Here is a 27,644-nt window from a genome sequence, read left to right as displayed (position 1 = left end):
GTTGATTTGGCGCTGGTTTCTCAACAGTGTGTTGTTTAAATTGGCTTATCGACCCAAAACTGTGTGTTGGGTGCAAAAAAATGTGTGTGTGTGTGTTTGATCCAGACAGGAATGTCTTGGAAATGGAATTCTTGTTCAGGCATTCATGATTAACTCAAGATGAATTATTAACTTTCCAAATCCACTGACTTTTCATCTAGAACTATCAGGTCAACATTTAAATTTGTCCAATACTTCAGATTATGATTAAAGACTTGCTAAGCTAGTGACAGCCTGCCTAAATTTAACTTTATTTAGTCCTATTATCAAATGTTTCACATTGGTGAACATGGTAAACATTATAGGCTACCTACTAAACATCTTTACGCTAACATTGTCCTTGTTTGTTAGCATGCTAATATTAGCATTTAGCTAACTTAACCACTGCACCCATGTAAAACCTCAGTATCTATGGATAATGCAGTTTTTACAAGCACAAATATCAGGAAGTAACAAGTCACCAGCCGTCAGAATTACATCACAGCTGCGGCCCGCATGTCAGAATTTAATTCATGCTTCGCATAGTTTACGTCAGCCATTCTCAACCTTGGGGTCCTGACCCCAATTGGGGTCGCGAGATTATTTCTGGGGGTCGGCAGATAATTTTGGAAAAAATATAAATGCACAAAATTAATATTAAATTCCATAATTCCAGACAGGGATATGTTTTAGTTGTTGTCTGCTTCATTATTTGTCCAAAATTTGTCGTATCAGCTGAGTTTGTATGATCTGAACTGTGAGATTCTGTTCAGTGAGCACTGCAGAAAAAATAAACTAAGAAAGAAAACTGGCGTGTTGTTGCTTTACCGCAGCTTTACTTTGCTAGCAGCTATAACTGATGCTGGAAAAATGGAGCAATGGCTGCAAAGAAAAGCTCCAGACTGGGTCAGCAGCAGCAGGGGTCAAAGGTCAACCAGCAGAAAGCCTAATGGGACCACCACCCCAGAAACGGAGGGCAGTGGGGCAGACACCGGCTGGGCTCTGTAAATATCAGCCCAAAACTTGAAACCATGTCAAACTGAAGAGACAATGGGGGGTCGTTGACAACATGCATGTTAAATTGGGGGCCACGACTGAAAAAGGTTGAGAACTACTGGTTTACGTCAGCAATCTCCCAAATATAACAATCACAACGGCTAAACAAATGGGAAGATCGTAACCAACCTCTAAGCAGGAGAAGATAAGACATTGGGTCGGATGATATATTAATGATTTCAAATGGCTCCTATTGCCTATGCAATATTTTTGTGGAAAATGTTTAACCTTATAGATGAAATTGAGCTTAGTTCTGACTATTTTCTTTCTTTAAACTTCCATTTAACGACAGGGAAATTAATCGATATCCCTAGTAAGTAATGTATATACGTTGATATTTTATAATATCAAGATCGAGGTTAAAATAGTTTGGGATTTTTTATTAGTCTTAGTTTTAACTTTGTTGTGAATTTTTGTTTTCAAATTCAGTTAGCTTCAGTTCAAATTCAGTTTTTAGAGTGAGTTTGCTAGTTTTAGTTTAATTTTTAGTTTTTGAAAATGCTGCATTTTAGTTTAGTTTTTATTCGTTTTATTAGTAAAACCAAATAGATGAAATAGATTTCATATCAACCAAAAGGTTTACGTATGAAAAAAGTTGACAAAGACGAAAACTAAGGACATTTTCACTATAATTTTAGTTTCGTAACCACACAATACAGTTTAAGTTAGTTATCTTTTTTTTTTTAAACTCGTTTTTATTTTTATTTCAGTTAACAAAAATGTTTTTTCAATTTTTCGTTATTTTGTTAGTTATCGTTAACTCTAATAACTTTGATCAAGGTGTTTAAAGCTGGATGTCAATCAAACTTGAACACACTACAAACTAAAAACCTGCTTAGCCCATAAGAACCCACGGTGACACCCATGTAACAAACACTTTAAATATTCTAGAGCAGGGGTCTCAAACTCAAGTTACCTGGGGCCGCTGGAGGCAGTATCAAAATGACCAAAAAATCTAAATTACTTTAAAAAGACACAAAAAAGACACACAAAATGACTTAAAAAGACACAAAATGACCAAAAAAGACACAATTACTAAAAAAAAAGGACACAAAATGACAGAAAAAAAAATAAATTACTTAAAAAAGACACAAAATGACCAAAAAAAGACAAAATGACAGAAAAAAAACGTAATTACTTAAAAAATACACAAAAAAAAACACAAAATTACCAAAAAAAGACACAGAATAACCAAAAAAAACCCACATCATAAATATGTTCTGCATGGTTCACTTGGTCTGTGATATATCCCCCATAACTTTCCTTTATGGATAACTGGGTCTGGGTGCTTATGGGTTAGAGTCAATGTGACACAATTTGCAATTGGTTGGTGTTGCCCATCGCTGAATGGGCACAATGTCTAACTGTCTTTTGTTTAAATACAAAAAGTGTTCCATGAAGCATTTGGAGCCCTTACATCCTTCTGCACTCAGGCACTCCAGTAGATCATCCATGTTATGTAAATGAAAGTCTTTGGTGGTTTAGTGTCTGAAGGGCTTCAGCTGGACAGTTGGACACCAGAGACATGACCAAATAAGCTGGTGTCATCCTTGTGAGTGAGACGTCAATGCAGATCCCACCTGCTGGGGGGCGTTTGATTCATGGTGGGACGGACACCCTGAAAAATCTAGGCCAAGTGTCAATGAGCTGTTACAGGGAGTCGTGAGAGGTGGAAGTCAGGGTGGCATCAGTGGTTAACGGAGGATGTTTGAATAATTATAGATAGCGTTTTGGGGTGGAATCAAAATAAATTGTGATTTTAGTAGCATTTACTCAAAATGACCTGTATTAATAGAGGTTGGAAGGGAGGAGCAGCTCAGCACATGATCTAATTAACAGAAACACTATTCAGGAATGTTTGATTCGAGTGTAAAATCATATGTAACTGCCTTGTCTAAACCAAGAGACTTGATGCTGTGCACACATACCGAGTGCTTGTAGTTAAGTCATCTTGTAAGTTAAGAACTGCAATGGTATCCAGATTAGCACCATTCATGCACAGCCAGTATGCCTATGAAGACTGATAATATGATATTGTGCTGAAATGCAGTCTATAAATCTTCCATGTGACCTCTTTTTAGCAAGCAACTTCTGCAATATGCAGTTGTGATTTTTAAGGTGAGAATAAAACATATTAAACCCACAATTGCAGTGTAGTTTTGAGGCAGGATTCAGGTAAAATAGTTAGACTACAGACTAAAGGGAACAAGGGAGTAGGGCTGCACAATTTGGAATTTAATATTAGTTACTTTTTAGATGTATGATATAGGTCTATATAACAGTGTTCTATACTACTAATGTAATGTACATTGTATCTAACATTGGCTCCATATTGACAAACTACAGCATTCAAATGCTTTTTTTTTTGTGGCAAAAAAACCCAGAATAATACAAAGAGCCATGCTGCAGAATAAGTACTTTTGCACAATTTTTCAGCACTTTGCTAAAAGTACTTTTACTTAAGCAACATTTTTAACCCATTGAGGCCTGAAATGCCTGTAAAACCTCTGGGCGATTTTAAAAATAAGCCCCTAAAACCTGAAGTTTTTCTGGAAATTCAACAGAAGTGTCAACGCTTCTACTAAATAATAGATTTTTCAGCCTCTGTAGCAGATAGAAATGAAATTCTAAAAGTATTTGAGAGCTTATACAAATACTACAAAACGACGTATCCGCTGTCCAGGCTTCAATGGGTTAATGCAGGACTGGACTATTTTTAGACTATTTCATTTCTATTTTTACTTAATATAAGTAGTGTGTCTGAGTACTTCTTTCACCACTGATTAATATATTGGTGTCTGATGTACAGATGCATATTTCTCCACTTTGCAGGAAGGATAAGGTATAAAATGCTTCAGAGGGTTTCATATTTAGAAAATAAAAGAACTCTTGAGACACAAATCCAAAGAAAAAAGATGTTTATTTGTAATCTATATAGAAATGATGCAATGTGCATCTCAAAGGGGATAACTGTGAGACAAAAATACTTTGGTACACTTGAATCTCCAAGATTTTATTGGACAAAGCAGCACGGTACTGTGGTGGCTCCTGCACGTGCTTCAGATCTTGTATCTAACTGTGCAAGTTGATGCATTATTTAACATTAATCAGAATTTTTTTTGATGGTGCATTTTGAATGAGCAGAGAATGTCATTGTTTCAATGAATATTGCACACTGAAAAATGTAATCCTGGCTCACAATGTAATAGATATTTAGAGAGCAAATTTCTGAGTTTCAGTAAAATGAATTAATCAGTGATGATGTTCATATGATGTACAGTATAAAATTGTTACAAAAAGGCATATGTGATTTACAAAGAATTCAAATTCTACAGTACAAATGCCTAAACCGAACATTAGAAACTAGAATCCAGTGGTAGTTCTGCAGAGCATGTCCGCAACTGTAATGAGCACAATGGAGAGAGCTGTCAGGATGTTTAGAAAAAAGTAATGCTTTTACTTTTAAAGTGATGTTCTCACAGATCCTTCGAACAATATTTGATGTCAGATTTCTACTCTAATTTTGTCATTGTCTTAGCAAGTAGACAACTAGATACTGTATATCAAAGTTTACAATATCAAAAAGTTAGAAGCTAAAAATATTTCCTCCTGAAATGTGTTGCAAATGCAACTCCCAATACCTTGCAACAATAAAAACAAATACTACAATAAAGGTGAAACGACATATAAAGTGCAAAGAGAGGTTTCAATAAATGCACTGGGACTGACTATAGTAGTCACACAGGCTGTGTACAAATACTCTAAAAATGCCACTTCCCTTTTCTCCTTACTTCTTCTTCCTTAAATGTTTTTCTATTCTATTATCTCTGTTTTTGAGGATGGATCTTCTTATGAAAGCATTTCTCACAGTATTTGGCCAAGGCCTTGTTCAACTTGTAACTTAAAGGATATCAAGCAAGATTAACTCTAGACACTGCATATTGCCACTTAACATGTTATGGATTTGTACTCTGAGAGATGTGGGGTGGCTCACTTCTGCCGCTAGCGGAGGTACATTCATTTTCACTGCAGGGATGAACGGCAACAAGATTAGAATCTAGCTTGGGCAACGAGACTGCCACAGTCACATGAGGGTGTTTAGGCGTTTCTACCTTTTTACGCAGTTAGCGACTCATTTAGTTAACTTAATTTATGTTTAGTGAGAATTTCTTTTCTTCTGTTACACCAAAACAAACAAATTCCTCTTCTCTTCTCCGGAATCAACAGAAAGGTAGTAAACATTGAACATTTTCTATCTCAAAATACTGCCTAAAATGAAATCAGTGCCAACTACAGCAACAATAATTGTAACATCAACAATATCGATATAGTAAAAAATAAAAAAAAAATTACAAGAGAAAAAAAACAAACATTACAACAGTAATATATAACTCTCTTCATATAAATCAAACCAGAGTATCTCTAATGTGAATATATTGGATGATGTAAACCTACCATTATCAAGGTTAGCAAATATGATAATAACACAGAAAGCACATCAATCTTATTCCTCTCACAGAGAGCGCTCACATCATTGTTTCTACAATGGTGTGGGTGGGCTTGATCAAGCCATTGTTCCCGTTTGGGTCCAGGGGCTGTGTCAGCTCGCTGCCCTTCAAGTTGTACTCTTTCGGGCGAGAGCTCACGCCTGACTTCGCCGGGGCCGCCACTGCTTTGATCCTCTGAGGGTAGACAGATGAGAGATTCAGCTAATGATCCTCACAAAAACTAGGGCAGTTTAAGGCTTCACATGGCAGCTATCCAGTTTCAAATGGCAAACATCGTATTACATCTGTATTTGTGCATGCACACAGATGCAAGATATTTGAAACGGAGTGACGTCTTGAGGAAAAGGCTTATTCGCTTTCTTGCCAGGAGTTGAGATGAGAAAATTGACACCACTGGCATGCTAAATATGAAGCTACAGCCAAGACTCATTTGCTTAGCTTGGCATAAAATCTAGAAGAAGGGGCAACAGTTAGCCTCGTAGCCTCGCAACCTCATGGTAACAGCAAGGGGAGACTGTTGATGGAACAAGACGATCTACAAGCCGAGGGTCATGTGACCAGTGGGGGTAGCCAGGCTAGCACTAGCGCTGACGAGCTAATCTGACCTCTTCCACCTGTAGGTTTGACAATGTTGTTAGGTCCGACAAGGAGTTCATGCTTTTGGCTCGGTTTGTCTGTTTGCAGGATCATGAAAAAACGACTTTATGAAAACTTTAAGCAAATGTTTAGATTTTTTTTTTTTTTACTTCTATTAACATTGCGAGATAGAGTATTTGTGCTACATTCTTTTGGTGTTGGAATAATCAGCAAAATGAGTTCCTGACTTGAAAAAATCACTTAAAAGTTTGAGCATTAATACTGCTAAGATAGGGCATCACCTGATGTACGTCTGCACGCTCTGGATGCCTTCTATTTACCGATGGACAGAAAAAACAGCATTGAGCTGTGCCCTCTTCATTATTTTGGTATTTCTGGAGACACTGGATCTCAAGGAGAGTGTCCGGTTTTATTAACTCAAAATTGCACCTCTGCTTTTTGCAGATGATGTGGTTCTATTTGCTTCATCAAATCGTGACTTTCAGCACTCGTTGGAACAGTCTGCATGAGTGTGAAGCAGTCAGGATCAGCGTCGGTAGCTCTAAATCTGCCGAAAAACGGTGGATTGTTCCCCCCAGGTTGGAAGCGAAAGAGTTATGATTAAGGATAAAATGTTTGATGTACAGACAGTTTGGTGTGGTATAAGCATTTAAGTGGGCATAGAGCTAAGCTAACCGTCTCCCGGCTCAAGCTTCATAGTTAGTTCTATAGTTCTATTTGTATTTTTGGATATGTTATACTATTACCATGATCAACATACTACTCTAAAGCATTTTTAGGCACAATATTTAGATTTTTTCATTTTTGGACCTACTGTAATATGGTGTTTGTTTGTTGTTGTTTTTTTTGAAACACTATACTATTACTTATCCTTAAGCGTTTTTTTAGGAATTTTTGGACAAACCTTTTTTTGGATATTTTCTGTCATACTATAGTACGTTTTTTTTTGTTTCCTGTGTTTTTTTCTATTTCTGCACAGCGTTGTATCGTCTTACTCTGGGCAAAAAAGCAATAAGTGTATTAACAAAAATTTCAAACAATTCCTTTAAAAGCACAGAAGGATTGAGCTCACCTCGATCAGGGGTCCCTCAGACTGTAAGATCTTGATGACCATCACCATGGGGATGCAGATCATGGAGGACAGGGCCAAACACCAGCCCAGACCGATGGCCCAGTCAGGGTACTCATACACCTTGTTATAGGTCAAGGGCTTGTACTTCACCAGGGAGAAGACAAAGCAGCCCTGCAAAACAATCACATGATTGTGTCAGTATAAGCTCTCTGTGACCTCGAAAAGTTCAGCTATCAACATTTGTCACATGTCTTCAACAGTGTCTCGTCCAAGACAATAAAGTGACGGTCCAAAAGCTGCCCGCTCATCTCTCACCATGCAGAGGACAGGAGTGATTATGGTCCAGCTCCATTTCATCCATGGGTTTGGTCTGTAGCCAATCATATCCTCAACGGCATCGTAAAAATTATCAACTCCTGTCCAACACAAAGAGAACAAAGAAAAACATGAGTGCTGCCATATGAACATGTTGCAGCAAAGTTAATGTATATTGCACTTAAAATGTCATCAGTCTGTACTGTTTATGTCTTATTGTTTGTTTTCCCAGAATGACCTTCATATCTGTATAATCAGTAATTTATGGCCCATTTTCTCTGTTGACTGCAGCATATATTTTTCTACTGGGTCATGTACCATAAATTAATAAATAAAAAATAAAAATGAATAAATACTATTGTATATAGTGTAAACAGTCTTGGCTTTGGTCATCATTTATTCTTCCTCGTTGTTTATTGTAGAGAACTTTGTGTTTTATTGCTCTGTTTGTGCTGTGCTGGACATGTGAGTGTTTTTTATTATGCTTCTTGTTAACAATATGTTCTTTTATTTTGATTTTATGCCTTTTTAACATCTGGCAAGGGTCTGCAGAGGAATGCAAAGTGCAGCTAGTGAGGTCCTTTGTGATGCTGCTACAATAGCAACTATTGTACGAATGATAATAAAAAACAGCTTCCAAGTGTCCAGAACACTGGTTCCCAATGTTTTTTTCTAACTTTCGGGCAGTGAGCACTTTAACCAAAATTATGTTTCCTTCTCATATTGTCCTTAAAAGGGTCAAACTCATCAGTATTTCACAAGAAATTGGAAAAATGTATTTGAGAAAATATTGAAACAAAAGTTATAGTTTAAAAAAAAAGCCCCTGAAATCAAGTTTAAAAAAAAAAAAAAAGATAGATAAGCAACATTTAGAGTTAAATGAGCAACCAGCACTTTTTCCCACAAGATACGGGACATTGTGTCAAGCAGCATTTTGGCTTAGTTTGTGTCTGTTTTCCTGGAGGGCAAGGACACTGAAGCCACTGATCTATTTATGTATCAAAGGGACTATTGTTTAAAGGACAATCTTTGTTTATTAATGGTATAGCCTCAAGTCTGGAACTGTGTTACTTATAAAACATGTTTATTTCTGTAATTTGGGGAAAAAACATTAGGTACATTTTGGGAGAATATTTAATCTTTTTTAAGTGAAGAACATTTTTTTCTACTCAGGTTAAATCTCCACAAGAATATTGTGGGTTTTTATTCTGATGTACCCTAAAAGAGCATTTCCTGTGACTGAACTTGTGTTATCGTGTTAACCTTATAATTGCAACCATTTACACATTAAAGGACGGTTCAGATATGGAGGTTGATGGTGTTTTTGCTTGTGAATGTTGCAATAGTGGGAGTTACACCAGTTGAGACCAGTTCAAAGTGGTTTTAAGGGGTAGGAAAGTGCTTATAGTGGTTGCATGTTTGGCAGATTTATTAGTTATTGCAATTAACAGAATCAGGTGGCTTCATTATAATAGTAATATGCTTTATTCATAATTCAATTAGGATTTTTTTGTCACAAGGTTAGATGTGCTAACTTCATTAATGATAATAGGATGTAATGTGGTGGGAGGGAACCCTGGGTAGCCAATCACAATCTAGCTGGGGGACCAACACCATCTCCACCCCCCTCGCCACCCCAATTGCATGTAGTTAAAGTTATTTACTACTGAAGTGGGAAGGACCACAAGGACACCTTTGTTGACCACCAAAAGGGATCACTTGGGATTTTTTTCTCAACTCTTCAGCATCATTACTTTGAAAAACGACACGCATGTTACAGAAAGCTACCACATTGAGTCGTTGGCACTTACCATAAACCCAGGCTACAGCAATGCATTCAAAGAATGCAACCCACAAAAGGCACACACCACTGGCTGCATAGTAGTCAAAGAGTTGAAACACATACATGCCACCCTGGAAAAAAAAAAGAAGAAAAGCAGGAAATCCACATTAATTACCTCTCTGATGTGTGTGGAACGACAGAAAGTCACAGAGATAGAAGGGGGGTATTAAAGTAGTTTGGGTGGGGGTGTTGAAAGCAACGTGCAAGAATGCTGGCGCACCACCAACAGAGGCAGAGTTCAACAGGTGCCGAGACGTCACTGAAGCGCGGTTAACTGCTAAACGGAAAACGGCATTCCGAATTGTTCCATTCAGACACACAGGATGTGAGTGGTGAATGTGGTAGCCATATTTGGTCGTAACAATGAGGCGGGCAAGTGGAAAGTCTGTGGCGTTATCTCTGCCGTTAATCCGAATACACAGGCTCTCTTTTCCTTCTCTAAACAGGGTAGATGTACTGTAAGTGGCTCTGATTAAGTGACTGTTGGTGAACTTACTTTCGTTACCATGGCGAGTCCCAGGAGATAGCTCATAGAACACATCACAGCTATAAAGATCTCCCGCCGGTAACCCTTCCTGAGGAGGGCCGGGTATAGATCCACAATGGAGGTGATCTGTCCTTCCACTTCGACAAACTGTGGGGACAAAAGCAACTATTAAGTTCTCAGAGGAAGAAAAAAATGTGTCTTTCTGTGTGCATACAGCTTTTGTTTTGCCTCCACAAACCAGTGATTAGAGAATGAGAGCTGCCTTTGTTGCGCAGTAATGAGAATTTAAACAGAGCTCCTCTCTGCAGCGCTGGTTTGTTGCTACCAAGACATAACAGAAACAAAACAACAGTGAATCACTGTCTCCAACTCCCCGTCTGTGTCTCTCTCCTGCTCCCCTGTGTCTCCTCGTTGCCTCGAAAAGCTACATAATGTCATAACAAAATTTGAATTTTGTTCCTATTTGCCAAGAACATGCTTCTTTGTTACACAAAACCCAAACAAAAACTCCTTACATAACAGTGGCATGTATGTGTGAGCGATGTTAACAATATATAGCATTCAGGACGACAAATCTGCATGAATTTTATGGTCAAGAAATGCACCCACACACTCAAACACACACATATACACACACACACTGTAACTGGCAACATTTCTTTCATGGAAATAGTCGCATGAGTATTTACATGTGCTCAAATTTAGAGCATCGGCCTGATCTCGCAGTTGGCTGAGATGAGTAGCAGGCATGTGCAGGACTGAGTTAGCACAGGAGTAGAATTACACTTGGAGGCAGGAAATGTGATATGACCGGTGAATCCCTCGGGTGCACACTTGTGTTTTGTCTACGTAGATTATCTTGTCTTAATCAAAGCTCTGCCTCCTATCAAAGCTAGATGGCTTGTATGCAAGCCATTATAATGACTTCTACTAACAGAATGTTTGCCATTTGACGTCTATCAACTTCTAAAAACTTAATTTGTGTTATTACAGGGCATTAAAAGAAGTATAATCCTTACACAGTGCAGCTGAGTGTGATAGTAAAATGCCTTTGTGGGAACAGGCTGTTTTTCTTGTCTGTCAGTTATCTGATACCTCGGAGACGGTAGATATGGATCAGAGTGCCACTAAATGTGTTTTACACATTGGGGCTGGCAGGAGCCAACTAACCCCTGGGATCTGCAAGGTGTCTGCATGAAATTAAAGGGGAGTTCATGGACTAACTATTCTGTTCGTGGCTTGACACCGCAGCGATTGTGAAAACGTGGGGTGCCTTTTATAAACTATCTCCCCATTTGCAAAGCAGAGCTCGTACGCAGGGGGCATTGCAATGTGGTCTGGCATCCTTCCAGTGCCCTGTGAATGTCTAACCCTCTACCCTGGCTACTTTACTGATTTGCATTACTTGTGTATTCCCTGGTCCTATGTTTCCAAGATCTGTGATCCTCTGTAAAATGTCTTCCCATGCAATGTGTTCGCCTACATGCCATGCCTTTGTTTGTTCTTCGTCCGTTAGGGTTTTTAAGCATCAACTTAAGACATATCTGTTTAGACAGGCGTTTAGTTGACTGTATGTACCTGGTCAACTAGACGTCCAGGCTTCAACTATGTTTTCTTGATGTATTGTGTTTTTCTGTATTTGCCTATATGTTGTTTTATACCCTTGTAAAGCACTTTGTGGTTTTCTTTTCCTGTGAAAAGTGCTTTATAAATAAAATTTACTTACTTACTTAGTGATCTGCTTGTAAGTTTTAAGACTTGATCTTTTTCTTTAGGTGTACATAAAGACAGCTAGGTCCCCCATCATTATTCACCTTGTTTTTTTCTTTCCTTCTTTATTAATTATTTAATTTATTTAAAAAAAATACTATTTTTATTTTATGTATTTTATTTGTTTGTTTTTTTAACATATAATCAATTACATTTTTGTCTATGCAAAACATGTATAGAACATATACTTTTTAATTTATATTTACTTATTTTTCTCATCCTCATGTCAAAAACAGGAGCTTGATGTAAACATGCTTTACTGTAAAACATGCACCAACCCATTTAAATGAAAAAAAAGTGTTATAAAACGAAGAAAACACTGACCTGGCTGTCGAGGCCCAGAAGCAGCAGCATGATAAAGAAGAGGACGGCCCAGAGGGTTGGCAGCGGCATCATGGACACAGCTTTAGGGTAGGCGATGAAGGCCAGGCCAGGACCTGCAGGGAGAGCATAGAGGGGATGGGGAGAAGGGGAAGACAGACTTAATATTTTTATCTGATTTTAGCTTGGACGACATTAGGGGATTGGAAAAATAATGTAAAGATTGAGCCAGAGAGGCTGAGCAGGGTCTGGCACTGCCAATAATCTACAGGAAACATAATCTAATATGTGCTTTAGTGTTGTTTTCCTGCTCTCATGTCCTGCATGTCTTAACTTGCAGGAAATATCAGCAACCACATTCAACTGTACATTTCTTCTTTTTTTTTTTAAACAACGTACATATTACATAACTGCATATTGTTTATGGCCAAGCCACTCAGACAATGCTAAACATTCTTTAGGTTCTGTTCATACTGTACACATCATAGCTGCTGCACATTTTGTATATCTTTTGCTACTGTTTGCACTATCTGGTAGAATGCTAATCTGCATTCCTAGTATTTACTGTGTGCAAAAACAATAAAGTGGAATCTAATCTAATCTAATCTAATCTACACAAAGCAGCGGATTGCAGCAAAGCCATGAATCGTATCAACAGGATATAATAAGAACATGAGACACAGAGTCAGCAATCACATAAACTAGAGCTTCAATGGAACAGCTGAGCAAAATGCAAAGGTAACACGTTATGGTGAAGGTACATGAATAATACTGAATTATTGCATGGCTTAATACATGAAAAAACATGAGTTAATCCATGCAGTACTTCATGAACTCAGATCAAGAATGCACAAGAATTACTAGTGTATTATGCATGAGTTAAAGCAAGAACAATATGTTAATTAATGCAACATCTGAGGGGCATCTGCTTTATATTATCATATACATTATCAATCTTGATAGTTCATGAAGTACTGCATGAATAAAATAATGCTTTTTCAAACATTAGGTGATGCATTAAGTCATGATAATTTTTGTACCCTAGCCATAAACTTTCGCCATTGTAAGTCATATTTCTTCATGAAAAATCTGCTTTAATGGATGACTTTTGGTTCTGTGTTTCCATATATGATGGAATATCTTGTACGTGTGTACACAATAACATGCCATCACATACTTACTGTCATTATCATACAGTTATAATTTGATTTCACATAGTAATATTCAAGTTGCAGTCTTTAAGAAAGCAAGAGTTTAATTTGAAACTGAACAGAGCGAGCATGCTGAAAGAAGATGCATCTCCTTCAAAGACCACATAGAGTGTAAAGGAAGGCAGAAACAGAAGCGGTGGCGTCCACCTCAGGAGATCCACAGCTTGTTAACAGAACTGGGCTTACAGTGCAGTGCTGCTGGTCAGAAATATCGCCTCAGGGTGCCAGTGCACATACAGTACGGTGCCAATCTTCAAGCAATGTCCCCTGGTCAAAAAGATGTAAAGCTGCTCGATGACATGAGCAGGCTGAATGTGGGACATGAGGACATCATTACTACATTAATTGTAGTAATGATAAGGAGCTCTTTAAAAACACCACAGTTCATTGTGTAGCTACAACACACGGCACCAATGCCATGGAGTCTGTCCTCAGAAAAGGTGGAGCAGATTTCACTCTGAAGTAACAATTCTGTTTCTTTGAGGCTTTTATTCAAGGAGTGTGCAATTGCCGATACCTCTACATTTCAGCATCATCGTTTCCGGGACTTTAATAAATGACTTGAATTACTTTTTCCCCACTCGTTTACAATGTTCTTGATTTTTTTCTTTTGAGTTTCCAATTGGCTTTTTTTTTTTGTTTTGTTTGGCAACAGCGCCCACCATCACTGCTGCCATCACCTTGGACCCTCGTACCTGACTCTGCCACATCGGCAATGTCCACCCCTTGTTCTTGTGCCATGAAGCCCAGGACGGAAAATATTGCGAAGCCAGACACAAAACTGGTACCGCTGTTGAGGCCTCCCAGCAGCAAACAGTCCCTATGTCACACATATGTCATGGAGGTTGTTAATGAACACAGGTGGAACCGAAGTTCCCATTTCTTTTTCACGCAACCGTCTCTGACACGAGTTGCTGTCACTACTACAGTCCCGCTCCCCCCCGGCGGAAACACAACTCACCTGTAGCAGTTGTATTTGTATTTGTTGTAGCTCCCCAATGATGTCATGGCTCCCAGGCAAATGGCATAGGAGAAGAAAATCTGGGTACCCGCATCAATCCACACCTGGAGACATAGAGGGAAAAGTGTTTCCAGAACAGATGAGGTCAACCTGTTTAAGTCTTATCTCGAACCCCTTGTTAGTCAGCTAATCAAAAGTGCAAGTGTTTGCTCACACCATGAAGGTAAACATTTTATTAAATCATGCAAAAACTGATTTTTTGGCCACTTGGGAGCAGCAGAAACAAGTTGTGAAGACAACTTATTATCACCTTTAAGTTGATATAGCAAACATGGCAAATAGTTTGATATCCAGCTGATGTGAAACATGCAAGTCCAATATTTACTCTACTGCAGCTCTGTTTTTGCTCTCTGGTTGCCTCTTTAGCTGCTAAATACTTCACTACGTTCACCACCTAGTCGTAAATTGTGTCTTTCTGCCGTTTGGTGGTGAGCAGGTGGTGTACCGTGTGTTTTTAGAGGTCTTTTTACTGAAAACCACTGCCCACTGCGGCAACAAACAAGCCAACAGTAAAGTTGTGACCAGAAAACCAAGACAATAAATTTAACGAAGCTATAAAACTCAGAAGAGGTGAGGGAAGCTGCAAAGTCAAGTCATAATTCCCTGTGTTTTCTTCACTAGAAGCAATTAAATAGAGCAACAGTGCAAGAACTGTCACCAATATTTCCACATTAGCAATGCTTCTGTAAAGAGTCCAAAACAGAAAATATCAAAAACAGCAGATTAAATATACACTAAGCTCTTGAAATGTCAGTAATTTAATCTGAGACCTCATGAACATGAGCCACTCTGTGAGGGATATTTGAATCTTATTAATTTCAACTCAGCTTCTGCACGTGGGCTCGCCGATCAAGACATGCCTGCTTGGTTCTGATGTTAATCTCATAAATCATGATGCAATAGAGTTACATAACAAAAAAAAAGAAAAGAAAAAATATACTTGGCAAACTGTAGATCAAGACTACGGTGATTTTAACATTAAAAGTTAGATAAGGAAATAGACTCCACTTTGATATCTCTCTCAAATATGAAGCTACAGGCAGCTACCAGTTAGCTTAGCATAAAGAGTGGAAACAGCTGCAAACAGCTAGCCTAGCTCTCTCTGAAAGTCACAACATCTGGCGACCAGCATTACCATCCTTACTAATGTCGTTACACACATACAGACTTTTGGCTTCCACAGAAGCATTTACCATATATACCACATATTATTATGAATGGGATTTTCACTTGTGACTCCTCACTGTTGAGCTCTAGAAGAAGAAGAGTTCTTGGTCGTACCTCTGGGTCTTGTAAGCGGGTCAGGTTGGGGTAAAGGTAGAATTTGATCCCTTCGGATGCCCCAGGCAGGGTCACTCCACGCACCAGCAGCACAATCAGCATCACAAATGGGAAAGTTGCTGTTATGTACACCACCTAGACAGGACAATGGAAATTATTTGCCAAAATACCGAGCAACAGTTATAGACTTATGACTCATCATCCCTGAGGTATAATGGGATAAACACTACATCCTTTTATAAGTTCTCATTTTTTAAAACTCGTGTTTTTCCGACGGCAGGACAAAAGAAACATTGTTCTTGTTAACCGACAACAATTTCCCTCTAACTCCCCGAGTATTTTACCAGAGAAACAGTAGGTATGGTCTGGAAACAGCGATGCATGCTGCCTGCAGAAGTTAGGAGGTGGGTTTGAGATGCAGAACAATACACAGCATAAAGGCTTTTCACTCTCTCAAATACTAATAAACTGCCAAAGTGGGGGAAGGAAAAAACAGCCTGCACGTTTCCCCTCTCCAACCGGAGCCTCTCCCACCAGACGAGCATGCACACACGACATACAGTAACTGTGTGCGTGTCATTCATTTTAACTGACTGTGATCCTGATGCTGTGATTCTATGATAATTACCTTCTTGCTTTCTTTACAAACTTGTGGGCCTGTAAAGCCCTTTGAAATGACAAACTGTGATTCGAGGCTCCAGCTGGCAACATAAACTTGAATAAGCTGCAGCTGTGAGCCTTTGGCTATGGGCGGCAGAAGGCTAAACTACTAGCAACATCTCATTCCCATCTCTCACTTCATCAATACTTATTAAGGGTTGGCAATAACCAGAGGCCCAACAACACAATATCATCACAATACTTCATGGTCACAATAAGATATTATGGTGATAGTAAACACTTTGCAATATGCCAACTATTGCAATAACATATATTGTGATATATGATGATTTTTTACCTTTTGTTTAACTGCATATTATGTTGGCAAAGGAAAATTTTGCCAACATCCGTTTTATCTAATAAGATAATGCTCATGTTCATCTCACACAGTCATAAAAACCAGGGATAAATGTTGCATGGAACTGACAAACTAAATTGTTTGTATTACAGTCTACTTAGTGTAAATAAAAAATAAAGAAAATATGCAATATTAATCATTTATACAAAAAATATCAACACTTGGCATCCACGAATTGATACAATATAGCCATGCAAAAAAACACTATTCTATGCTCTATTGAATTTTTCCACTGGTCTGCAGTGAAGATGATTGTTGCCAATGTTGTTGCCAAAAAGCTACTTTTTCAGCAGGATATTTCGCAATTGAATCAAGCATTTCCCATCTGAAGGAACATGCACGTGCATGTGCATTCGTAGAACAGCAAATAGGAATAACCTCTTCCTGAAATGACCTGTGATTGGTTGAACCAAGAAACCCAAAACAGGTACAGAAGTCTAGTTTTCTCTCAGACCACTTGAATTACAAAATGCTAAAAAGGCTTTTATGAATCTTTGCTCAGTACCGCAGCAGAAGAACCAGTTAATCCCAGCTTTAATAGAGTTAATAATTTTCCTCACTGAGCTCCTCCTGTTGGCTCTGGCCCAGGTTCTGTCCTGCTAACAGAAACAGAGAGAGGTCTAAGGAGCGGCAGTCAACTGTTTACAGCCGACAGTAAGTCTGGCCAACAAGAAAGTTCCAGGACAGCGGAGAGGCTTGTGTCTCTAAATCTACTAAATTAACTGCCTTCCAAGCATGTGGCTTTTCTCTGAGCAACAGTGTTTTGTCATTGACTTGTCGGAGTAAAAAAAAAAAAAGTAAAATAAAAGGCCAAACAGCCTCCAGGCAACACAATAAGTACAGGATGTGTCGACGCCTCTAGCACTCACTTTCCCAGTGGATTTGACTCCCTTCCAGATGCAAAAGAAGCAGATAACCCATACTGCAAGGAGACACAGGGCCAGGTCCCATTTCAGGGGTCCTATGTCCTCGATCCCATTGGAGATGCTCAGGACGTTGCGTCTGCAGGGGAGACAGAGGCACAGATGGGGTTAATGGAAGTTGAAACAGAACAGTTTATGTTGAACATTTTCAAACACACCCAAGGAAGTAGATCATGTGCCAACTCCAGACCATGATAAAGACAATAAAAGTGGAAATCAAACACACATGACTTGGTCTCCCTGTGATGTTCTGCTGCTTTGGCCTTTGCAGATACTAAAATAATGAGATGGTTATTTGGAAAAGCTTTGAGCCTTAACATTTAAGTGTCTAATGCTACATAAACACTTCTAGTTCTGAGCTGTTCATTGTGATGTATTGTCATCAAAGTCAAACATGTAACAAAGCTAATGGGAACTAAAAAGAGAGCTAAACAAAGCTACATTTATTGTGTGAAAGTGCTGTGCAAATAAAATAATCTGGCAGAGAACTAAAAGTAAACTGTGCCTTTTGCAGGAATTGTGCCTGTTCAAACACATTTACGCAAGCAAGATAAAAAGGGAGTGTTACTTCAGTATATTCACATTTGTGTGTGCGTCAGTTGGGCATGTTGTCAGTGAATACTCACTCCCAGAACTCAGTCACAGGGGAGGTAAAGTTGGTAATATTGGCTGCTAGCCACAGGGTCTTGTTCTTGCGGACTGTGTCCTCTATACAGTATTCTGTGTTCCAGGGCTGATTGCATTTCGCCCAGGGAAGCTCCGGCTGAAAGCACTGGAACAGGTAGTACAGTCCCCAGGCCAAGATCACGATGTAGTAGATGTTCAGCAGAGATACGATCACGATAGAGGCGTAGCCGATACCTGGAGAGAGGAGGGAAAGAAGGAAGACCATTTACATTTTTAATCATTAAGCTTTTGCTACAAAACTTAACACACTGGCATGATTTCTCTGACATCATGGCAAAACTCCTAGGACTACACTATCACCCATTAGATCCTCAAACCTGCTTATTAGGAGATACTACAAATATTGATGCACAATTAAGAAAAGCTCAAAAGAGGTTCCTCTCACTGGCCTTGTGCTGTGCCAGGAAGTGCATCGCCATTACGTGGAAATCTGACTCCTAACTTTCTATAGGAAGATGGGTTTCAGAAATGAATAGCTGTGTTCCAATTGAAAAAATTACATATACACTCAGGAATGACTATAATACTTTTAGCAGCCCTATTTAGCATGTTTTTTTTATTTTATTTAACCTTTATTTAGCCAGGTAATATCCTATTAAGATTAAGAACCCCTTTTTCAAGGGAGTCCTGGCCAAGAGGCAGCGAACACAAAATACAGTTATATATTTACATAAGACACAGACCTTACACACGTCATGAGAAACAAGTGCATGTTGTGGAATTGGCCTCAATAAATCTCAGTTTGGATTTAAAAGTGCTCAAAGAAATTAAGTCAGTTATTTTCCAGTCTTTCTGTAGCATATTCCATGTATATGGACACATTGCCAACCTCTATGGTGGACGGATTATAGTTTTTGCAAGCTCTTTGTTGTCAGTGCTTACTGTTGTCTTCCTTTCCTCTCGACCGTGTTATTTATTTCTTTTTTAATTTTTTTTATTTTATATCATTATTAATATTACTTTCATTACTTATTAATTCCAGTTTGTGGGTGGGTTGGGGAAGGGGTTTGGAGTTGTGTGTTTGTGTTTTCATGTATATCTTGTTGAATTGAAAACTGAAAATAAAATATTCTAAAAAAAAAAGAAAAGCTTTTGCTGTGTTTCTGGTCATCTGATGACTATAACTTGGAAATCCTGGGGGAAATATCTGCCTCTTCAGCTGCTTATAGCTTCACAGTGTTCCCTGGCTACTTGCCGTCTTTGTCTATAAGACCTGGCAACCCTTTATTGAGACGATGCAATAAATATCCTCACTCTAACATAACAAGCATGTCTGTGTATATAGGTTCTGTATGTTTTTTGGTCATATTTTATACAACTTGTGTGCAATCAAACAGCTGCTTGTTGTGACCAAAAACAACACTGATGAGAGCAAACCAGACATAAAACAAAGACAATGAGCTGTAAAGCTCCTTAGAGTCGAGTGGAACCGCAGAGTCAGGTGATAATTCTCTCTGGATTCGTCACTACTAGCAACACTTTTCACATACAAGTAGTCATGTGGTTTATTGTTATAAAAATATTGATTACAGCTGCTATAACTGTAGTTGAAGTCCCCTTTTTTTATGACCCTCACTAGTTTAACTAGCCTCTCCATTGTGAAAATTCAGCAATATTTTTTAACTCTACATCACTGTATAGCAGGGGTCTCAAACTCAAATTACCTGGGGGCCACTAGAGGCAGTATCAAAATGACCAAAAAAAGACACAAAATTACAACAACAAAAAAAAAGACACAAAATGACAGAAAAAAAGACAATATGACCAAAAAAAGGCACAAAATGACTGAAAAAACACTAAATTACTTTAAAAAGACACAAAATGACCAAAAAAAGACACAAAATGACTAAGAAAGACACAAAATTGTTAGAAAAAGACACAAAATTACCAAAAAAAGGTTTCATATCAAGGTGAGGGCCACAAAATATCGAGTTTGAGACCCATGCTGTATAGTGTAAACATCTAACATTTGCCGGAAAAGTATTAAAAAGAAAACAGATCTTATACGTTAAATTACTTTAAACCAGTTGCATTACTTAGCATACATATTAAATAGGATATCTATCAATCTGTGACCTGTAACATTTTAACAGTAACCCTCTCAGCTCTGGCCATCAGATACTGGGTGTGGTCAGAGTTGCAGCGTTCAGCCAGAGAGGGCAGTAAAACACACATTTTCATCCTGGTGGTCACCAAATGTTTAAATGAAGTTTGTGTGAGATGCAGATTGCGGCTGAACAACAAATTACTCTTTATCAGCTCATAGAGAGGAAAACTTCCTGAGCTTTACTCTGCTATCTACTGTTATAATGTCCTTAGTGTTTTAAGGCTATTTTTAGATGACTTTGCCACGAACCTGGACACAGAAACCCCCGCTACTCTTCCACTGCTCTGGAGTATTTTTAAACTCATCATCTCTGTCGCCCCCACCGTCTCGTTCCCACATACCAAATGCAAACTGATAGACAGGTGTGTGTGCGTGTGTATGCACTCGACTGTGTGCTAGAGCGCAGGGAGTAAAGTCATGAATTTCACCGTGTGATAAAAACACGTGAAGGCTAGAGGGGGGACAATGGGGAGGTTTGTGATTGGCCGGTTTTGCGGCCACTTGTGGACTTTCTCTGCCGTGCCAGACGCTGCGCCAGATGGACAGACAGCAGCCTCAGCGCTCCTTGAATAGCGGAGACTATGGGCAGCTGCTGCAGATCCGGTAAAGCACAGCTTCCTCTCTTTTCATGTCACGTCCCGTGTGTGAACATGAGTAAGGGCGTCACGACAACTGCTGAAGGTGCCGCACCTCAGAGCCTGTCTACAGCCGTCACTCAGAGGTGGAGGGCCGCACCAGAGAGCCATGAGAAGCCCTCGAGTGTAAGAGTATCAGTAGGTAATTGGTAATCTCAGGTCAAGAGACCGGTAAGAGAACATGACCCCTACAACACTGTCACATACAGTATTTATAACAACCTATTGGCTCAGAAGTCAAACAAGTGGATCCAAGCTGTCAATAACAATTATTGGTAACACTTTACAATAACCAACTAAGTGATGTTTATAAATGGTTTATAAACCAATTATTAACCATTTACAAAGTGCTATACAAATGTAATCTTTAAATGTTTTCAACTAATTTCTTAAAGGTATATGCATCATTACAAAATTATTAACATACTTAATATGGTGTTAAAATGTTCTGAGTGCAACTAAAACTAATGTAATTGTTTGTTAATGGTAAAGTAACTATAAACTTACATTAATATACCATTTATTTGCCATTTATAAATAATTTAGTTAGCTAAACATTAATAAAGTATGTATTTACCATTCTAAATGGCCTATATACGGTTTATAAATGATTAAACATTAATAAACTTTCTGTTTACCATGTTGTTGTAAAGTGTTACCCAAATATTTTGTTTCAATGCAGACCTGCTGCATGACACTGTACCTATTGCTGTTTCCATGGCAACTCATCAATCCACAACAAATATGCAATCCCAGGATGAACATGTGCTGTTTATTATTGTATATTTTATATTAACATGAATGTGTGTGTGTGTGTGTGTGTGTGTGTGTGTGTGTGTGTGTGTGTGTGTGTGTGTAGGTATCAATAAGATAGGTAGGTATCTGACCCTGGAATTAAAGTATCGCGATTATTCCATCTTGTGTAGGGCTCATTGCGTGTGTGGAATATGGTCTCAAAAATATAAAATGCATAGTACATCAGTCAACCACCATGTGACGTCGTGTTCACTACTCAAGTATTCCCGCTCTAATGTGCTGTGTAATGTCGTTTACAAGACACAAAGCAGCCTAATGAAGTAAGACTGGTCCAATTATAATGGGAGTGAATGTGGAACATAATGATGGACTGAAACGGGAAGAAAAATCAGGGCAGGACTCTTGTTAGGACAAATGAGGCTTTTACTCAGCATTAAATATTAAATGATCTTGTCAGGGATGATTTGTGCTGTGATGCAGAGCCTCTATTTCTCTGTCCGTCTGTGTCGATTATGAGCTGTGTTTACGTGTGCGGACTTACCAGTGAAAATAGGGCAGAGCTTTGCCCAGCAGGTGATCCCTCCTTCAGAGGTGTACTGACCGAGTGCAACTTCCAGGAAAAACACAGGCAGGCCACCCCCGAACAGGAAGATGAAGTAAGGGATGAGAAAAGCACCTGGGTAATGGATACAAGACGTCAGTTATCTGCTTACATTTCTTGGCTTCAACACCCTAACATCTGTTGTGTTTCTTCTACCTACCTCCACCATTTTTATAACAAAGATAAGGGAAGCGCCACACGTTTCCTAATCCAACAAAGCCACCGGCCACAGACAGGACAAAGTCGAGTTTACTGGCCCACTTCTCCCTCTGAGGAGCCTTTCCTTCTGCTTCGTCCTCGGGCCGCGTGCCCGGGCTCTTGCCCGGTGAAGGTTTCAGAGTGTCCTTGTGAAAGTCCTTCAAGCATTGGAGCTTCTCTTTTTGTGCCATGCTGTGGATGACAGAAAGGAAAACAGCTCATAAGACGGTGGGAGATGAAAACAAAGACAAAGAGACAGAGGTGAGAGGGATAAGACACAAATAGGGAGGAGTATTAGGGAGATAATGCTGTCTCCTGATTGCGTTACAGCGTGCTGTGCAACCACTGAGTACGTGATATACAGTACTATTTTGCTAATCTTGCTAATCTGAACAACTGATGCACGGAGGTCATTGGGACTAGAGAAATGTTTGCATAGGCAGAGACAATGAAATTCCAGCATTAATCAAGGAATGTCCAATAATGTACAGAACATCCACTGTGTTTGATCTATCTAAATCATTCAATTAATCAATCTGTAGAAAAAGCATCTATATTTTATATGCATCCTGCAAACTGTAGCCAAAACATCACCCAAACTACAAAACATCTACCCAGGCAACAGCATGTGCCCATTCACATATTGAGAAGTTGTTCACGTAGCGCTCTGTTTTCCAACTTTACTCTGAGTCTCTGGGTGTATTTTTCTGCTCAGAGGGGGGCACATTGTCAATGAAGGAAAGAGGAAATGTTTGGATAGGATACACGCCTTTAGGACCTCGCCTGACCCTGGAGAAAACTTTTCTCTTAGCTTTCACTTTTGCTACAGCATCAGCAACAAGTCGTTCCTCCGTAATCCAAATTTAGAGACCAAGATATCCCAGAGCCCTGGCCGCTCTCAAGACGATACAACAGCTTAAGTTCGCTTGAGTGTTTACACTGTAAAACGCCTTTCCAAGAAAGACAGGATTTGTTATTACTGACCAAGGTATCCTATTTCCCCGCATGAGCCAAAGAGGAGAAAAGAAACCCTAATAGGACAGGAATAACTATGCGAGACGTGCCAAGACTGAATGTGATTTAAGCTCCCAGCTGGCATAGAATACAGAAAAGAAAGAGGGACAATGAGAAGGCTATAATTAATTGTAAGAAGCAAGATTAATTGTAATACTAGAGTTCTTTTAAGACGCAAACAAAGCAACATCAAATACTTCCTCTTAACTGTTGAAAGCCAAAACAAAAAACCTTTTGACAAAGCACATTTAAAAGAACAAGTTGTACAAAGAGTATTAACCTCAGTATTCTTCTCATCCTAAACAAAATGTAAAACTATAAGACCTTAAAAAATGGACAGCATGTCCCTCTCAGGAACGGTTACTTCTACCAACAACACATCAAGGAGAAAATTCCCGATAACACCTCACATTCCAACCGGGAACTATGTGGTCTTTACTTAATCAACGCTTCAATAATAACCCCTCCATCTCCCCTTGTGTGCGCACACTTTGTCCCATCAATTTCTAGAATTTCTCACTTCCTGTTATGCATGACAAGTCAACTTGAACTGCTTTCCATTCTCAGACCTCCTTACATAACTGGATCAGTCCTTGCCCACTCTGTTTCTCATCCTGTTTCCCTCTCTCACTTTATCTCTTTTCCCCCTCGTATGCTTAGCGTATGCTTTCACCTGCCTGAATGGTGTTAGGAAGCTGTCAGCCCGCCAGATAAGACTTAAGACAAACTGTCCTTGGGATTTAAACCAGACATGCATCGCTACAAATTCCTTAAACTTTAAAAAAAAAAAAAACCACATGTTATAACTGCTAAAAACCCCATTGATGTTTAACATCCTCTTTCCATGCAGACATTAAAATACAAAAAGGCAGTTTTCTTTACATTTATTTAATCACTTAACATCTAAATAGACTCGCACAATATAAGCCAACGCATTACACCACATTCATTAGACTATTTTAAGCCCATTCATGCAGAAAAACTGAACCCAACACATGCAATTTCTTTAAAATAAAGTCTCCCTTCCAAGCAAAGCAATTTAGAAAACTTACATTTCCTTCATGGCTGCGACTATGTATAGAGTTCCTCTCTCTCAGCTGTCACCATTCCTCTGTACTGAATGCCTTTATGCTGACACGGGTCACAAGAAGTGGAGCTGACAGCAGAGCCCGCCCCTTGGCTAAAGACAATTAAATCCAAAGTAGAGATTGGACGCAGCCTCACAGTGACCGACAACTCAGGTACCAACGTGGGAGACTGTAAATTTCCACTTCTCACTACTGCCTGCCTACAAACATACACACAGCCAAGTGGTGGAGGGGGTGACACACACACACACACACACACACACACACTTTTTATTCATGTTGGAGACACAGGGGACAAGTCAGAGGCTGGTCCAACAGTGGGGGTTGGCCTTGAATTATGATCTTGTACAAATGGATGAACTGCATTCAGAGCTTTAGTGCTTTTGTTTTTCTTAACTGTTTCATTAAAACTATGGAGCACGTTTCATAACATGACCACGTTGCTACCAAACATCTTTGCGTGACAACTATTTTATTCACATGCATGTTGTGATAATTCCTTGGTATGCGGAACTTTTTGAATCACTGGCCCTCCATTCTTTCATGACATGTGGTTTGTTATCTGTGAAATGTAAACGACTACGGTATCAGCTTATAACAACTCCTAATAAGGCAATGGATCTCTCTCTGCTCGTCCATGAGTCTGTTTAGATACCATTCACTGCTCAGAGAGCTCACAATGGCCAGACAAAGGCTAGCATGCAAGAGTCAATTAAAAACTGATACATTCCTCTGCAGGATTTGCACATTTAAATGGGGGGACAAGGATCAGCTGATGACAAGCTGCACACAGACACACCTTTGACACCTCTTAGCTCTGCATGACGCCATAATCCTTCATATTTTGGTCTGTGTCATGCTCTGCATACTATTTTTGGTTATGTAACCTTTGACAGACGCTGTCTAATCTATTGTGCGAGTGAGACCACAGGATTTGTATTCTGAAGGCAGATGCCTTCAACAGAAAGAAAGCCCGTTTCATGTGGGTCATCTGAATCCTAAAATCAAACAGAGCACTCCTTAATAAAGAGAAGACCTGGTGGTGTTTGTTTATTACTCATAGATCACAGAGAAAGGGTTTGGTTATTGTTGAATAGCATCATGTTGTCAAACTGGATCTCTTTTCTTACAAAATAAAAATGCACTTTTCAGTCCTCCACCTTCAAACTACAGTTTTGTTTTGGCCTTATTGTGTCTTTGTGCTGGAAATCAGATATTTTGCAAGTGAGGAGCAGATTTTATTGCAAGCGAGCCATTTTATGTTGTGTTTGAGGACAAATATTGATACGATCGATTCTAGGAAATCCTCCATACAAGTATGCATGAAAGAAAAACTGCACCTCTATGGTTTGCTCCAGCTTTGCTGTAACGCAGTTCGTCTGCTGGTTTTTAGACAATGTAAAAAAACCAATATAGACACATTCATACAATAGGTGATTTTATATCCTTACGACGATACATAGCATCATATCATACAGCCCTACGTCATGGGCATACCTGCATAACATAACAAACATAAACTACATAGTAACCCAAATGATGATCTTTTCCTCAACCAAACCATGTACCAAACAGTGACAACACTAACCACATGTTGAAAACTTTCTGATATGTTGAAACATGCAAACAGTTTGAATGCAATAAAAGAGCTTAAGCTACAATAAACATTTTTTAATCCCATGAGATGATCTCAAGCCTGCAAGATTTGGAAAATCTCTGGAGCACCACAATACTTGCCACGCCTTAACACATTTTGCTACTTCCTGAGATTTGGATGTTGCGCTATCTATATTGCCTTTTGATAGAATTTTGACAAACTGTGAAGCCCTAACATGACAGAAGGTAAACTTATGGTGAATATTAATTGACCCCTAGTTGCCGGGGACCCCCAGGAAACCCCTCACAGACCTCCTAAGAGGGATCCAAGCCACCAATTTGGGAACTTTGTTTCCAGTACCCGCAGCTAAAAAAGGGGCAGCGACCCCACAGGTTTTATCCCGCTGACCAGGCGGATTCTATATAAAAGGACTTGCGTCAATCAATCATACACTGGAGAGGGTGGAGACGCAGGGAAGTAGGCTAAGTATGTGCCACTAAGCACAAGATATAAGCTAGTAAATGACTTAGTTCATCAGACCTACTTATTCTCCTCTAAAAGGCTGCACAGACACGTATTCACTCATCCATTCATTCTTTTCTGAGGATGACTAGTGGGTGTGGAGGGTGAAGGTGCACCTGGAGTCAGAAGGAGATAATACATAGGTTTTTTTCCCCATACACACATTCAAACTGTGAAGCCGGGGCTGTGCCTGAACGCATCACGGCAGACCTCCACAAAATGATGAAAGACAAACGAGGAACAGGGTCTTATCAGCTATAAACACAGGAAACCGGCTCAAAGGCCAAAGCTGCTGTTTTTTTATAACCAACAATATTTGTTTAAGTTGCTTTTAAAGCCAGGGTTGAAACGGCAGGGTTTTTGTTCGCGGAAGCACTGTGGGAATAATCAGGACAGCATCATGTCAAAGAAAAAGAGAGCAAATGTCTGTTTATATGCAATAAATCAACGCGCCTGCAACATCAAAACACGGTGACAAATATTCGACATGAAGTGTTTTTAAAAATCAATAATCTTAAAAAGACACCAATTTAAAGCGTGTATAGTTTTTCTAACCATCATGTTGTTGTTGTTTTTTTAAATAAAAACATTATTAACCATCACTCACTGACTTGATACGTAAAGAAGATGCCGAATTACCTGTCCTCGTTTTACTAAGCAGCCTGTTGTTCCTTGTTTTTGTAGTTTATGCTTTAACGCTGAGTGAAACAATTTGATCAGTTTTTCTGTGAGACCATTGTTTCTACGAGCTGGTGCGCGTTTAATATCAGTTTGAGTGGAAAATCACCAGCTTCTCCATGCAACAACTTCTTAAAGCGACAGCCTCCCCTCATGTCCGCCTTTCACCTGATTCTCCAACAGTCTGTCATTGCTGCTATAATTACTGGAGAAATAAATCACCACTTACAATTTATTCTCATATTTATCTACATATTTGTTTACATTCACGTCGCAAAATTTGAGAATGACGAGCAAAAGGGGAAATTTAGCATGTTCAA

At 39.1% G+C, this 27,644-nt stretch overlaps 1 protein-coding gene across 2 annotated transcripts; it reads right to left on the bottom strand.

Annotated features, from left to right (window-relative positions):
* Window positions 1–3,975: 3,975 nt before the first annotated feature.
* On the bottom strand, window positions 3,976–27,414 carry LOC131971324 (sodium- and chloride-dependent taurine transporter-like). 2 transcript variants are annotated; one of them, XM_059332720.1, is made up of 14 exons: window positions 27,286–27,414; window positions 22,388–22,617; window positions 22,168–22,302; window positions 18,068–18,302; window positions 17,388–17,520; window positions 15,501–15,635; window positions 14,160–14,263; window positions 13,894–14,018; window positions 11,991–12,103; window positions 9,906–10,043; window positions 9,378–9,480; window positions 7,567–7,667; window positions 7,252–7,422; window positions 3,976–5,756 (listed from the first exon to the last, which is right to left on the bottom strand). In XM_059332720.1, the coding sequence occupies exons 2-14, from the start codon at window positions 22,614–22,616 to the stop codon at window positions 5,601–5,603; spliced, it is 1,878 nt and encodes a 625-aa protein (XP_059188703.1). In that variant the 5' UTR covers window position 22,617; window positions 27,286–27,414; the 3' UTR covers window positions 3,976–5,600. The 2 variants fall into 2 exon arrangements, with proteins under 2 accessions (XP_059188703.1, XP_059188702.1); XM_059332719.1 differs by lacking the exon at window positions 27,286–27,414 and adding an exon at window positions 24,492–24,647.
* Between the last annotated feature and the right edge of the window lie 230 nt (window positions 27,415–27,644).

The sequence above is a fragment of the Centropristis striata genome, chromosome 5, assembly GCF_030273125.1.
Source record: "Centropristis striata isolate RG_2023a ecotype Rhode Island chromosome 5, C.striata_1.0, whole genome shotgun sequence".
Classification (NCBI taxonomy): domain Eukaryota; kingdom Metazoa; phylum Chordata; class Actinopteri; order Perciformes; family Serranidae; genus Centropristis; species Centropristis striata.
The sequence above is the reverse complement of the archived record's forward strand: the minus strand, read 5'-3'. Positions and strand labels throughout refer to the sequence as shown.